The 14,766-nt window shown below is 40.4% G+C and overlaps 1 protein-coding gene across 1 annotated transcript in view; it reads right to left on the bottom strand.

The window, feature by feature from the left end:
• SPPL3 (signal peptide peptidase like 3) overlaps positions 1 to 14,766 on the bottom strand; it is a 106,740-nt gene that overhangs the window by 25,149 nt on the left and 66,825 nt on the right. The window contains exons 2-3 of the mRNA XM_081113442.1: positions 11,695 to 11,772; positions 2,157 to 2,245 (exon numbers count right to left, since the gene is read on the bottom strand). Coding sequence (XP_080969568.1) covers positions 2,157 to 2,245; positions 11,695 to 11,772 — 167 coding nt within the window. The remainder of the gene's footprint in view (positions 1 to 2,156; positions 2,246 to 11,694; positions 11,773 to 14,766) is intronic.

Genomic DNA, 14,766 nt, shown 5'->3' with positions numbered 1-14,766 from the left:
CTGGCTGCCCCCAGCATGCCCCACACCGGGGACTGAGCCCACAACCCATGGGAATAGAACTGCGACCTCTTGGTTCATGGGTCTACACTCACACCACTGAGCAATACCAGCTGGGCTCTCTTTACTCTCTTTGTATATATATGTCAAAATGACTTCACCTCTAGTATTTCCTCTGATCTGCTGCTGGTAAGTGCTTGTTCAGAAGGATTCTGAGGCTATGTTAAGGGTCAGAAGTATCTACTGTAGGTATCAGATGGGAAGCAGTGTTTGCTATGTCTGTCTTAGCATTTATCACCCTTTGGAAATGATTTTGCCCACACTGCCCCTGGGACAGCTTGGGAACCAGCTCTTACACTTTTGCATCTTTCAATATACTTCAGAGAATGCCGAATGCATAGTAGATATCCAATACCAATCTCTTAATATTATCAAACCAAATCTCCTTATTGCTAATTCATTTTCTTATAATAAACACTAGAGGCCCAGTACACGAAATTATTGCACGGGGGGAGAGGGGTGTCCTTCAGCCCAGCCTGCACCCTCTCCAATCTGGGACCCCTCGAGGAAGCACTGCTGGCTCCCAACTGCTCGCCTGCCTGCCTGCCTGATTGCCCCTAACCGCTTCTGCCTGCCAGCCTGATCACCCTCACCCCCTAACCACTCCCCTGCCGGCCTGATCACCCTCACCCCCTAACCATTCCCCTGCCGGCCTGATCACCCTCACCCCCTAACCACTCCCCTGCCAGCCTGATCAGCCTCACCCCCTAACCACTCCCCTGCCAGCCTGATCACCCTCACCCCCTAACCACTCCCCTGCCGGCCTGATCACCCTCACTCCCTAACCACTCCCCTGCCGGCCTGATCAACGCCTAACTACTCCCCTGCCGGCCCAATAGCCCCTAACTGCCCTCCCCTGCCAGTCTGGTCACCCTAACTGTCCTCCCCTGTAGGCCTGGTCCCCCACAACTGCCCTCCCCTGCAGGCCTGGGTCCCCCCAACTGCCCTCCCCTGCCAGCCCGGTCCCCCACAACTGCCTGCCCTCCCTTGCAGGCCTGGTCCCTCCCAACGGCCCTCCCCTGCCAGCCTGGTCCGCCCCCCCCCCCCCAACTGCCCTCCCCTGCAGGCCTGGTCCCTCCCAACTGCTCTCTCCTGCTGGCCTGATCGCCCACAACTGCCCTCCCCTGCTGGCCTTCTTGTTTGTTGGAGTGATGGTCAATTTGCATATTACATCTTTATGAGATAGGATTACCAATTTTCTATCACTATATTGAGGTACAATTTATAAAATTCACTCGTTTAAGTGTATAATTCATTTTTTGTGGTAAGTTTACCAAAGTGTGAAACCATCCCCATAAAATAATTTTAGTACACTTTCATCAACTCAAGAAGATTTCCTCATGCCAGGTTAGTTAATTATTCCCATCCCTAGGCCCAGGCAACCACTAATCTACCTTCTGTCTCTCTGTATTTGCCTTTTTGGAAATTTCATATAAATGACTCATACAATATGTATTCTTTTCTGTCTGGCTTCTTTTACTTAACAGTGTTTTGAGTTCCATCCATAGTACAGCATGTACTTCAATCATTTCAATGCTGAACAGCATTTCATGTATATTATACATAAATAGGCCATATTTTATTAATCCATTCACTATCTTATGGATCTTTGAGTTGTTTCTACTTTTTGGCTATTATAAATAATGCTGCTGAGCATTTGCCATATACCACACCTTCTGTGTATTTTTTTAAACAAGTATTCTTATAGGATTTTAAATTCAGAAGAGATACAGTACTTAATTTTTACAAGTACTTCAAGTAGCTATCTTTAAGAGTCACAGAATGAATTTATGATTTACTAACAAAATTATCAGCCTCAACAAAATACTGAAATAAAGTCATATATGGGCAGATAGTCAACTACCTTGCTTATCTTTGGGAGGATAAAGAACCCCAGCAGCCAGCTTTTGGGCATGAGTTAGAAGCAGCACACAGGAAATCAGCTCAGATTCAAAACATAATAACTTAACAAAGTATACCATACAGATTAGATCTTGTTACAGCAAACGTACATCTTGAACCCAGTGGATGAACTGGGTTACAGAAATAATCAAGAAGCGACGACAGGCATGAAAGTTAACTGACATAAAGCGCCTTACTATTATTGCTGCTGTTGCCACCGAAAGACCCCGAAGAACTGTTACTGTCTTTCTCTTTATCTTGATTTTCAAAGTCCATATTAAGGGACCTGTGGAAAAATTGAATAGGTCACTTTTAGTTTTGCTTTAGGAAGAAGTAGGTTTAAAAAGTCAGTAACAAAACAGTATTTTTAAAAGCTAAGGTAACAGGAGAGAAAGGAAGGTCTCTTTTGACCAATTCTGCAAAATAGTTCTTGCCACATTTCAAAAACAATCTACATTCCTTCCAATATGTCAGAGTTCAAGAGTTTTAAAAGCGTTCCACTGTGGCTGAATCTTCTAGCACACCCTTAATTACTTCCGTATGTGATAAATACCTAGAGGGAGAAACGTCGAGTCAAAGGACAAGCACAATTTTGAGACTTTCACATACTACACAACTACTTCCAGAATGGACCATTTACTCAGTAGCAGGCTATGAAAGTACTTGTTTCTCTATACCTTGTCAGCTTTCTCAACAACAAATATCAGTTTCTATTGTATCTGGGACTGTTTCAGATACTGGAAGGACAATAAATAGTGAGTAAAACAGGCTTTACGTGGAAAAAGGGAGGGACTGACAATAAACAAGAAAAGTATGTTAAGCACATGGCCTATTGATGGTAAGAGCTAAGGAAAAAGGGCAGGAAATGGAGAGATTAGGCTTGAAGTTTTAATAGGGCGGGCAGGGAAGGCTTCATTGGTGTGACTGCTCAGTCAAGACCTTAAGGAAGTATGTCAGTATGGGGGACTAAAAATGCCACCTGTGTTTCTTTTTTTTTTTTTAATTGTTTTATTGCTTAAAGTATTATAAAGAGTATTACATATGTCTCCTTTTTTTCCCCGGCCCTTGACAATCCCCTGACCTCCCCTGACCCCAGTGTCTTATGTCCATTGGTTATGCTTATATGCATGCATACAAGTCCTTCGGTTGATCTCTTTACCCCCCCCCGCTCCTGCCCCCCAACCTTCCCCAGCCTTCCCACTGTAGTTTGACAGTTTGAGGCAGCTCTGCCTCTGTATATATTTTTGTTCATAAGTTTATAATGGTCTTTATTATCCAAAAATGAGTGAGATCATGTGGTATTTTTCCTTCATTGACTGGCTTATTTCACTTAGCGTAATGCTCTCCAGTTCCATCCATGCTGTTGCAAATGGTAAGAGTTCCTTCTTTTTTACAGCAGCGTAGTATTCCATTGTGTAGATGTACCACAGTTTTCTAATCCACTCATCTGCTGATGGGCACTTGGGCTGTTTCCAGATCTTAGCTATGGTGAATTGTGCTGCTATGAACATAGGGGTGCATATATCCTTTCTGACTGGTGTTTCTGGTTTCTTGGGATATATTCCTAGAAGTGGGATCACAGGGTCAAATGGGGGTTCCATTTTTAGTTTTTTGAGGAAACTCCATACTGTCTTCCATAGTGGCTGCACCAGTCTGCATTCCCACCAGCAGTGCACGAGTGTTCCTTTTTCTCCACATCCTCTCCAGCACTTGTATTTGATTGGTGATGATAGCCATTCTGACAGGTGTGAGATGTTACCTCATTGTTGTTTTGATTTGCATCTCTCGGATGATTAGTGACTTTGAGCATGTTTTCACATGTCTCTTGGCTTTCTGAATGTCCTCTTTTGAAAGGTGTCTATTTAGGTCTTTTGCCCATTTTTTTATTGGATTGTTTATCTTCCTTTTGTTAAGTTGTATGAGTTCCCTATAAATGTTGGAGATTAAACCCTTATCGGTGATAACATTGGCAAATATGTTCTCCAATGCAGTGGGCTTTCTTGTTGTTTTGTTGATGGTTTCTTTTGCTGTACAGAAGCTTTTTATTTCGATGTAGTCCCATTTGTTTATTTTCTCTTTAGTTTTCAATGCCCTAGGAGCTGTATCAATGAAGAAATTGCTTTGGCATATGTCTGAGGTTTTGTTGCCTTTGGATTCTTCTAGTATTTTTATAGTTTCCCGTCGTATATTTAAGTCTTTATCCATTTTGAGTTTATTTTTGTGTATGGTGCAAGTTGGTGGTCTAGTTTCATTTTTTTGCATGTATCTGTCTAATTTTCCCAACACCATTTATTGAAGAGACTATCTTGACTCCATTGTATGTTCTTGCCTCCTTTGTCAAATATTAATTGAGCATATTGGTTCGGGCTGATTTCTGTGCTCTCTATTCTATTCCATTGATCTATATGTCTGTTCTTGTGCCAGTACCAGGCAGTTTTGAGAAAAGTGGCTTTGTAATACAGCTTGATATCTGGTATTGAGATCCCACCTACTTTGTTCTTTCTCAGGATCACTGCAGCTATTCGGACCACCTCTGTTTCAATTCAGACTTCTTTAACTCTGAACAATTTTATGTATATGAGCTTGCCCACTTATTTCTTTGTGAACTACCTGTTCAAGTGCTTAGTTCATTTTCTATGTTCTTTTAAAGGGATTTGAGGGTGTTTGTGTGTCCAAAAGAACTTCCTGTGTTGGTGGAAATATTCTGCATCTATACTGACCAATGTGGTAACATTAGCCACATGAGCACCTGAAATGTGGGAGTGCACTGAGGTACTGAATTCTACATGTTATTTAATTTTAACTAATTAAATTTAAAGAATTTGAGAGCTAAAACTATAAAACTCTTAGACGAAAACATGGGGGTAAATCTTTGTGACCTTGGATTTGTTCAAGCCATTATAGCATCGCTGATTTTCTGACCATTTGTTCTATTCATTATTGGTGGGGTGGGGGAGTGTTGAAATCTTCAGCTACATTTATGGATTTATTTCTCTTTGCGGTTCTATTAGCTTTTGCTTCATGTATTTAAGGTATTTTAATAGATGTATAAACATTTAGGATTATTGTATCTTGGTGCATAATTGATCCCTTTATCATTAAACAACCTTCTTTGTAGTAATATGTCTTGCTGTGGAAGTTGCTTTATCTGATATTAATATAGGCACTCCAGCTTCCTTTTGATGAGTATAAGCAAGGTTATCTTTTCTCAATCTTTCACTCTAAGTATTTTTTCTGGCTTTATATCTATAGCAGTGATTGGATCTTGTTTTTTAATTCAATCTGATAATTCCTACCTTTTAATTGGGGGGTGTTTAGGCCAGTTTCATTTAATGTAATTATTGCTATGATTATATTATCATGTTATTATTTGTTTTCTATTTGTCCTTTTTTTTTTTTTTTGGTTCCCTTTTTTACCTGCCTTCTTTTGGATTAATACAGTATTTTTTATTTTTATGATTCTGTTTTATCTTCTTTGTTGTCTTATTAGCTATAACTCTTTGTTCTTTTATTTTAGTGGTTGCTAAAGTTTATAGTATACATTTCTAACCCACAGTTATAGTATACTACTTCATGGACAGTATAAAATCTTACAGTGGTTACATTTATTTTTCCCCTTTCCAACCTTTGTACTATTATTGCCAGGCATTTTACATGTTAAGCTATAAACTCCATGATATATTATTTATACAATTATCTTTTAAACAATTTTAGGTCAAAAAAACCCAAAAACCCTTTTATGTTTATCAATGTAATTACCATTTCTTGATCTTCATTTTTTGTGTGTGTAGCTCCAGATTTCCAACTGATACCATTTTTAATCTACTTTAAGTCCATCCTTTAACATTTCCTGTAGTGAAAGTTGGTAATGAATTCTTCCAGGTTTTGTATACCTAAAAGTATCTTACCTTGTCTTCATTTTTAGAAGATACTTTTGCTATAGGATTCTATGTTGACAATTTTTCTTTCTGTACTTTAAAGGTGTTGTTCCACTGTCTTCTCGCTTGTACTTGAATTCAATGAGGAACTAGATGTCCATTCTTATTTTTATTCCTATGTACAGAACATATCTGCCCCCGGCCGTGCTGGCTGCTTTTTGGTTTTCAATTTTATCACTGGTTTTGAGCAATTTCTTCCTGTTTCTTATGCCTGGAGTAGGGCTTCTTAGATCTGTGGGTTATAGTTTTCTTCAAGTGTGAAAAATTTTAGCCATTCTTTCTTTTTTAAAATTGATCTTAGAGAGAGAGGAAAGGAGAGGGAAAGAGAACCATCAATGTGAGAGCAAAACATCAACTGGATGCCTTCTGACTCATCCTGACCAGGGATGAAACCCGCAACCCAGGCATGTGCCTGACCAGAAACCAAACCCACAGCCAAATGGTTCCATACTCCAACCAACTGAGCCACCAGCCAGGGCGTGGCCATTCCTCCTTCGAGCTCGTTCCTGTTCCTCCCTTCCCTTTCCTCTCAGAGACTCCAGTTACTCATACATTAGGCTGCTGGAGGTTGCTGTTGGATGTTCTTTTCATTAACAATTTTTTTCACTTTTTCTCTATTTCATTTTGTAGTTTTTGTTGTATCTTCAACTTCATGATTCTTTTCTTCTGCAATGACTAATTGATGTTAATCCCATCCAATGTATTTATCTGAGATATTATTTTCATTTCCAGACGTTTGATTTGGGTAGTTTAGAGTATCTAGCTAACTTTTTATACATATGTAATAATTATACTACCTGTTCTGGTGTACTTCTCTGTTAATTCTAACATCTGCGCCAGCTCTGGGTTGGGTTTGATTATTCTCATTATTGGTTATGTTTTCCTTTCTCTTTGCTCCCTGGCAATCTTTGCTTGTCTGCCAGACTTGGTGAATTTTACCTCATCTCAATATTTTTATATTCCTATTGGCTGCCTGATAATTTTATAGTACTATAAATCTTAAGCTTTGTTCTGGGATGCTGTTAGTTACCTGGAAATAGTTGAATTTGTTCAGGTCCTGCTTTATATTTATTAGGCAGGTCTGAAGCAGTGCTCAGTCTAGGGCAATTATCTCCTACCACTGAAGCAGGACCTTTCTGAATTCCTCCCGATGCCATATCCATCCTCAGTTTTTTCCACTCTTGCTGAGGGAACAGGTACTTTTCCTTTTGGTTCTTCCACATGGTTCTTTCCTCAGTCTGAGCTCATTTCCTCGCATGTAGCACCAATCCACACTGATCAATGCTCAAAGGGTCCCTCTGCAGATCCGGAGTTTCTCTCTTCGTAAGCTTTCTTCTTTTTTGTATTCTGACTTACTAGCTCTAGCTGCCTCAGCTCCGCCTCCTCACCTAGGGGATCTTTCTCCCTGAACCACAACCCGGAAACTATCTTTAATTTTTGTTTAAAGATTATTTTTGACAAAAAATTGTGTACAGATGGTTTCCAACTTTATGGTGGTTCAACATGACAATTTTCAACTTCACGACGCGCGCAAGTGAACCACATTCAGCAGAAGGCGGCTCTTCCCCGGCCTCATCAGAAGAGAAAGACAGGGGTGAGCCTGGTGCTGTCAGCCCGCGTCACCCAGCAGCGCTGCAGCCACCCTGGCCCAGCGCATTCAACTATGTGCATTAATGGCAAATGCCCACCCAACCACTCTGTTTTCCTTCAGTACAGTATTTAATTACATGAGGTATTTAACGCTTTACTACAAAACAGGCTTTGTGTTAGATGATTTTGCCTAACTGCAGGCTAATGTTTAAATGCTCTGAGCACACTGAAGGCAGGCTAGGTGAGCTACGATGTTCAGTAGGTTAGGTGTATTCAATTCATTTCTGATATACGAAATTTTCAACTTACGATGGGTTTGTAAGGAGGTAACCCCATCGTAAGTCAAGGAGTATCTGTATATTTAAGGTACACAACATAATGTCTTTATATATGTATACAATGTGAAATAATTACCACAATCAAATGAATTAACACATCCACTACCTCCCTTAGTTGCCTTTTGTTTGCGGTCAGAACACTTATTAGTAAGATCTACTTTCTTAGCAGATTTCAAGTATATAACACATTATTATTAACTATAGTCACGGGGATATATACCCAGTTATTTTTCTCTCCCTCTCCCTCTCGCAATGCTCTCCTGTAGGTCTGTCAAACTCTTTGGGAACTTACTAATAAAATGAGTAATTATGCTATTTTGTTTCTGAACAGCTGGAAGGTTAAAGAGAGATGGGTGTCAGCTTTAAGTAATATAGGAAATCTAGTAAAGCTCAGTAAAGGGATGGTAAACATAAGGACTCCTAAATCAAGGATGTGCTTTGGCTTTTAGAATCTAGTGTTACTTGGTATCATTTCCCCTCTGTACTCAGAGATGTGAAAGCCTGGTGGGACATAGCAGTCCACTTCACAAATGTTTTATCCAATATTTTATTTTATTTTATTTTAATTTTAATTTTTTTAAAATATATTTCATTGATTCTCTAGAGAGAGGAAGGGAGAGAGAGAGTCAGAAACATCGATCAGCTGCCTCCTGCACATCTCCCACTGGGGATGTGCCTGCAACCCAGGTACATGCCCCTGACCAGAATCGAACCCGGGACCCTTCAGTCCGCAGGCCGACGCTCCATCCACTGATCCAAACTGGTTTCGGCTATCCAATATTTTATTATCTGCTTTTCTTATGGAGTTTTCCAGCTCAAAAATGGCACCATCTTTGGATCCAGGTGTTTAGGCCATAAACTTTGGGAGTCATTCCTGACTTCTCTCTCATACCAACTATATCCATCCCCTCAGCAATCTCATCCCTAACCTACTGACACCTCATCCGCCACTATTATCCTAGTTAAAGCCATCGTCATTTGTCGCCTGTACTAGGGCAACAGTCTCTCCCAGGTTTCCTGTGACACAACAGTCTATTTCCCACACACAACCCAGACAACCTTTCTAAAACACAAACCGGACAATGTCATCCACTGCATTCAACTCTGTCGAAGGCTGATTTTTCCAACTGCACATGAACAGCCTCCTGGATGGATTGTATGCTAAAACAAGCCTCAACAAATTTAAAAGGATTGAAATCATTAAAAGTATGTCTCTTACCACAACAAAATTGAATTAGGTGGTTGAAATTCCTTTCAACAGCAGAGAGAATTCTGAAATATCCTTAAATATTTGGAAAGTAATTTAAAAAACCATAGGTCAAAAGAAAAAAAAATCACCAGGAAAAGTTAGAAAACATCTTGACTTGAATGAAATTAAAATATAACATTTAGAGGATGCGGTTCAAGCAGTGCTTAGGGGGAAATTTGCTGCTTTAAACACCTATGTTAAAAAAGAAGACAAGCAAATCTTGAGAGACAAAGCTAAAGATTAGTGGTTACCTAGAGTAGGGGGAGAGGGGAGGGGAATGACTACTAATGGGTACAAGATTTCTTTTGGGATGATGAAAATGTCCTAAAATTGGATTATGGTGATGTTTACACAATTTAGTAATATTCTGAAATCACTGAATTGTATACTTTATATGGAAGAACTTAATGGTAGGCACATTATACCTCTATAAACCTGTGCTGCTGTTGTTTTTTAAAAAACACACCTTATCAACACTTTGGGGGAGGGGGGATAAAAGGTGAAACAAACTGGAAAAATCACGTGGCCAATAAGCACATGAAAAGATGCTTAATAGCTTTTCAGCATCCTAATCCCGGTTATTAGAGAAATGCAATCGAAGCCACAGAGAAATCATTCCACACCCTAGTATCAGAATGGTTATAATAAAGAGAGACAATAATGTGTTTTTAAAACCTTGTACCTGCTACTGAACTTTATTCTTAAAAACGAATAAAATGGTAAATTTCATTTTATGTTTATTTTACCACAAAAAGAAAAACATCCTTACCAGTACTTTTAAAAAATATATTTTTATTGATTTCAGAGAGGGAGAGGGAGACAGAGAGGGAGGGAGGGAGGGGGAGAGAGAGAGAGAGAGAGAGAGAGAGGGAAACATCAATGATGAGAAAGAATCATCGATGGGCTGCCTCCTGCACACCCCTACTGGGGATTGAGCTGGCAACCCAGAGAGGAGCCTGCAACTGAGGTACGTGCCCATGACAGGAACTGAACCCAGGGCCCTTCAGTACACAGGCTGACGCTCTATCCACTGAGCCAAACTGGCTAGGGCTCCTTGCCAGTACTTAATAATAATAATAAGAAAAAAAAAAGTGAACAAAGCATGAAAAAAACAATGAAGAATTTTTCCACAAAAAGCCAGACTTCAGATGGCTTCACTGGTGAGTTCTATCATATATTTAAAGAAGAAATACAAGTTTATATAATCTTTTTCAGAAAACACTTCTAAACTTATTCAATGAGGGCAATTTAAATGTATAATTAAAGGCATCACAATTTACTTTTTTGCAGAAATATATTACTAAAGTATAAAAGACATAATGTAGTGGGACCAACACCCTAACAACTGGGACCCAAACCAGACTCTGTCACCAAATGAGTTGTGTAATCTTTATCAAGTTACCTCATCTTGTTGAGCTTCAGTTTCCTCATTTGTAAGACAATGAAGTTCACCAGAGAAATCTTTTCCATTGATATAATTCTGTGGTGCATTTATAAGCATAAATTTTGTTTAAAACATGCATGATCCTAAATTGGTATAACCTGCCTGTAAAACAATACAGCACTATATACTAAAAGCCAGTTTATACTCTCTGCCGAAGTATTTCAAGTTTTGAATATTTAACTTGTATAATTCAACCAAAGCAAAAGAACATAAAAAGATGGTTACCTTAACAACCCACATGTCAAACAAGAGTGGAATAAGACAGTACCGCAAAGAAATACCAAATTACTAGTACTAAAAATTAGTATGAAGATGATTGTGGAAAATATTTTTGTTAGGTGAAAATAATCAGAATATAAATGATTTAAACTATAAAAATGTAACCAGTATATAAAATAGGCCAAACGAAAGGTCACATATACTAATGAAAGAACAAATAATGCCACCTATATACTAAAAGCCTAAGAGATCGTCACATCCGAAACAACCGAATGGACGACCGAACAGGCTGAGTGGGGCAACAAGGCCAGTAGGGGGATTAGTGAGGAATGACCAAACGACTGAACAGCAGGCTGTGTGGGGCGACCAGGCCGGCAGGGGGGGGGTCGTGAGGGGCGACCAACCCAGCAGCGGGGGGGAGTTGGGGGTGACCATGCCAGCAGGGGGAACAGTTGGAGGCAACCAGGCCAGCAGGGGAGGACAGTTGGGGGCGACCAGACTGGCAGGGAGGGGCAGTGAGGGGCAACCAAAGTCAACAGAGAAAATACTTGGTAAATACTAATGTCCATAATTACGCTGAACCATAAATTATTTGTGTAGGTCAAAAAAGTTGACTATAGGCAATTTCACATGGCTCTATATTAAGAAAAACTTTGTTCCCTTTGAGACTCTAAAATCACTGTCAAGGATTTTCTCCTTAACTTTCTCAATAAGTGTGTTTATGGGAGTCATTATTCTCAGAACCAGAATTTAAGCAATTCATGTTTCCATTAAAATTCCAAAATCATGTAAGTAAAACCAAGAAGTCTTTTAACAGCAGCCAAATGAAAGAAGAAATATCAGAATTATCCCGTTCTAACTCAGTTCCTGTCAGTCATATTTCTCTTCACAGAGCAGTAAGTTTTGGTGCTAATCTCACCTCCCACTGAGATTAGTCTCACTTTGAGAGCATCTTACCTGAAACTACCGTAGACTATCAGGAGAATGGAAATCAGAAATGTAGACACTTGACTGGAATCCACCAGGGAATAGGCCCTAGAAAAATGAGAAAAAAATTAAATCACATGGCAGCAAGTTCTCACACAATTGACAGTCTACAAACTTCACTAAGTTGTTATTTCATCTTTAATATAAAAAGGTATAAATTAGCATGAACAAAGTAACATCATTAAAATGAGATATGCTAGTTTTCACAGCTATTATTAGTTAATATTCTCAAGATATTGAAGATTAATGTAAAAATTCCATTTCTGTATGACATACAGTAGATCTTATCCACACCTAATTTAAAAATTACCATAATATCTACCTATTCTGTACCAACGATGAAGTCTCAGTGAGTAAACTTTTATCAGTTTACACTTGAATTACCAATAGTATTTTACTGGTGATGAGGTAAGGCCTGTATCTCTCTCCCAAATTCTATTTCCATTTTTTTAAAAATAATTTTTATTTCTTACAGTATTACAAAGAGTATTACATATGTCTCCTTTTTCCCCCCTTGACATTCCCCCGGCCGCCCCTACCCCCAGTGTCTTGTGTCCATTGGTTATTCTTATATGCATGCATGTAAGTCCTTCGGTTGATCTCTTAACCTCCCCTCCCCAAGCCCTCCCCAGGCTTCCCACTGTAGTTTGACAGTGTTCAGTGCTGCTCTGCCTCTGCATCTATTTTTGTTCATCAGTTTATATTGGTCTTTATTATCCGTTTCAATCTCACCAGGGCTGTCCCAACCTCACTGGGGCCATCCCAACCTCACCGGGGCCGTCTTGGCCTCACCAGGGCCATCTCGACCTCACGGGGCCGTCCCGACCTCACCGGGGCCGTTTCTGGCTCACCGGGGCCATCCCAACCTCACTGGGGCTGTCTCGACCTCACCGGGGCCATCCCAGCCTCACTGGGGTCTATTTCCATTTTTATAACTGCCTACTGGTTCTCTCCATTTCGGAGTCCCACGGGAAGTTCTTCAAAGTTAACAGGTCCAAAACTAAAGTCATTCTTCCTATTTTCATACCTGGTCCCCTCAAGGAACGGTAACATGATCCCCTCAGCTGTCAAAGCTGGAAATCTGTTGCATTCTTTTTTTAATCCTCACCCAAGGATATTTTTCCACTGATTTTTAGAAAGAGTGGAGGAGAAAGGGAAAGACAGAGAGAAATATCGATGTGAGAGAAACACATTGATTGGTTGCCTCCTCCACACGCCCTGACCAGGGAGAAGCCTACAATTGAAGTACGTGCCCCAGACTGGATTTGAACCCAGGACCTTTTGTCCACAGGCCTATGTTCTATCCACTGAGCCAAAGCGGTTAGGGCAGTTTGTTGCACTGTTGCCACCCCTGATCTTACCTCCCACATGTAATGACAGTTTGGGTCCTGCAATTCCACACCCCCAACTCCCCTACTTCTCTCAATCCTACGGCCAATTCCTTAGCTCCCTTCCAGGGCTCGACTCTCAGAAACCTTGCTTGTAAGTCTGTCTCTAGGAGTTCACCCTCCCACTACCCATTCTTGTTTTGTTAGGGGTTTTCCTAAATAAATTTCTGTTTCTTTTTCATTTAAGCAAATATTTAATGATGCCTCTGTGCCAAACAGACACTCTGCTAGCCACTGGGGATATAGTAACAAATAAGATTGTCTTGGTTTCTCCCTGAATGTCTTTTCTAAAGGAATAAAAAATAAATTTCAGGCTGAGGAATTAAAAAACCAAACGTTCACAAAGCAAGTGAATATAATCATGGGAAATGTTGTGAAAGGGAGAAGACAGTGCAGGACACGACGAGAAAGTGTGAGTAGAACTGCGGAGGCTGCTCTCCTTAGGGAAGATGACAGAGACACACACAGGACTTGGTGATGGTTAACTGGACGAGGAAGGTTCCCAGGTTTCTGCTGAGCCGCGGGTGGACGGCTTGTACCATTTAGCAAAAAAAGGCAGCATAGGAGGAGCAGGTTAAAAATTGGGTTTTAGATGGTTGCGATGGTTGGATATCTGGGTCTACAGACCAGAAGCTGCCCTAAGCTATAAAATATATATTGGGAGCTCCTCACCTTCTATGTGGTAACTGAAGCCATGGTGTGGAAAGACTGCCTAGCAGCAGTGAGAAGAGGATCCAAGATAAAACCCTAAGAAACCTCCAAAACCTAAAGACCAGGCACAAGAAGGAGCTGCAAAGAAATCCAAAGAGAAACAGAGAAAGAGGAAGAAAACCCAGGATCACAGGATGAGAGAGTTTCAAAGAGGCAGCAGGATTGGATGGTGTCTGAATTTAAACCCTTGATCTACCCCCTACTAAGATGGAACTAGTTACTTAACCTCTCTAAGGTCCAGCTTCATCTGTACAATGGGATAATGACAACAACCTATTTTAAAGAGCTGTTAAAGAATTAAATGAATAATTCATATGGAGAGCTGAACACTGTACGTACTCAGCATTCATTGTTTGTAGTAGGAAGGAGAGGTCACCTGTGACAAAGACTGCTGAGAGGTCAAGATGAAAACTGCAGTGTCCACTGGATTTATTTAATGTGCATGTCACTGGTGACCTTAGCAAAAATAGTCTTAGTGAAGTGATGAGGGTCAGACTGGATTATCTCTAGATAATCACTTTAAAAAAAGTTTTTATTGATTTCAGAGAAGGGAGTGAGAGAGAAACATCAATGATGAGACAGAATCATCAATTGGCTGCCTCCTGCATGCCCCCTCCGGGGGCTTGAGCCCAAAACCCGGGCATGTGCCCTGACTGGGAATCAAACCATGACCTCCTGCTTCATGGGATGATGCTCAACCACTGAGCCACACTGGCTGGGCAATAATCACTTTTATTAGTTTCTTTAGAGCATTCTCACCATGTCTTATACAAATAGCAAAATATTAAATACACAGCTCTGGCCTTGGCCAGTGTGGCTCAGTTGGTTGTGCACTGTCCCATGCACCAAAGGTTGCAAATTCGATTCCTGGTCAGGGCACATGGTCAGGTTGTGGGTTCAGTCCCCAGTTGGAGTGCATATGGAAGGCAACTGATAGATGTTT

The sequence above is a fragment of the Myotis nattereri genome, assembly GCF_964212035.1.
Source record: "Myotis nattereri genome assembly, chromosome: 19".
In the NCBI taxonomy this organism is placed as follows: Eukaryota; Metazoa; Chordata; class Mammalia; order Chiroptera; family Vespertilionidae; genus Myotis; species Myotis nattereri.
Note: the sequence above shows the minus strand (reverse complement) of the source record. Positions and strands in the feature narration are given on the sequence as shown.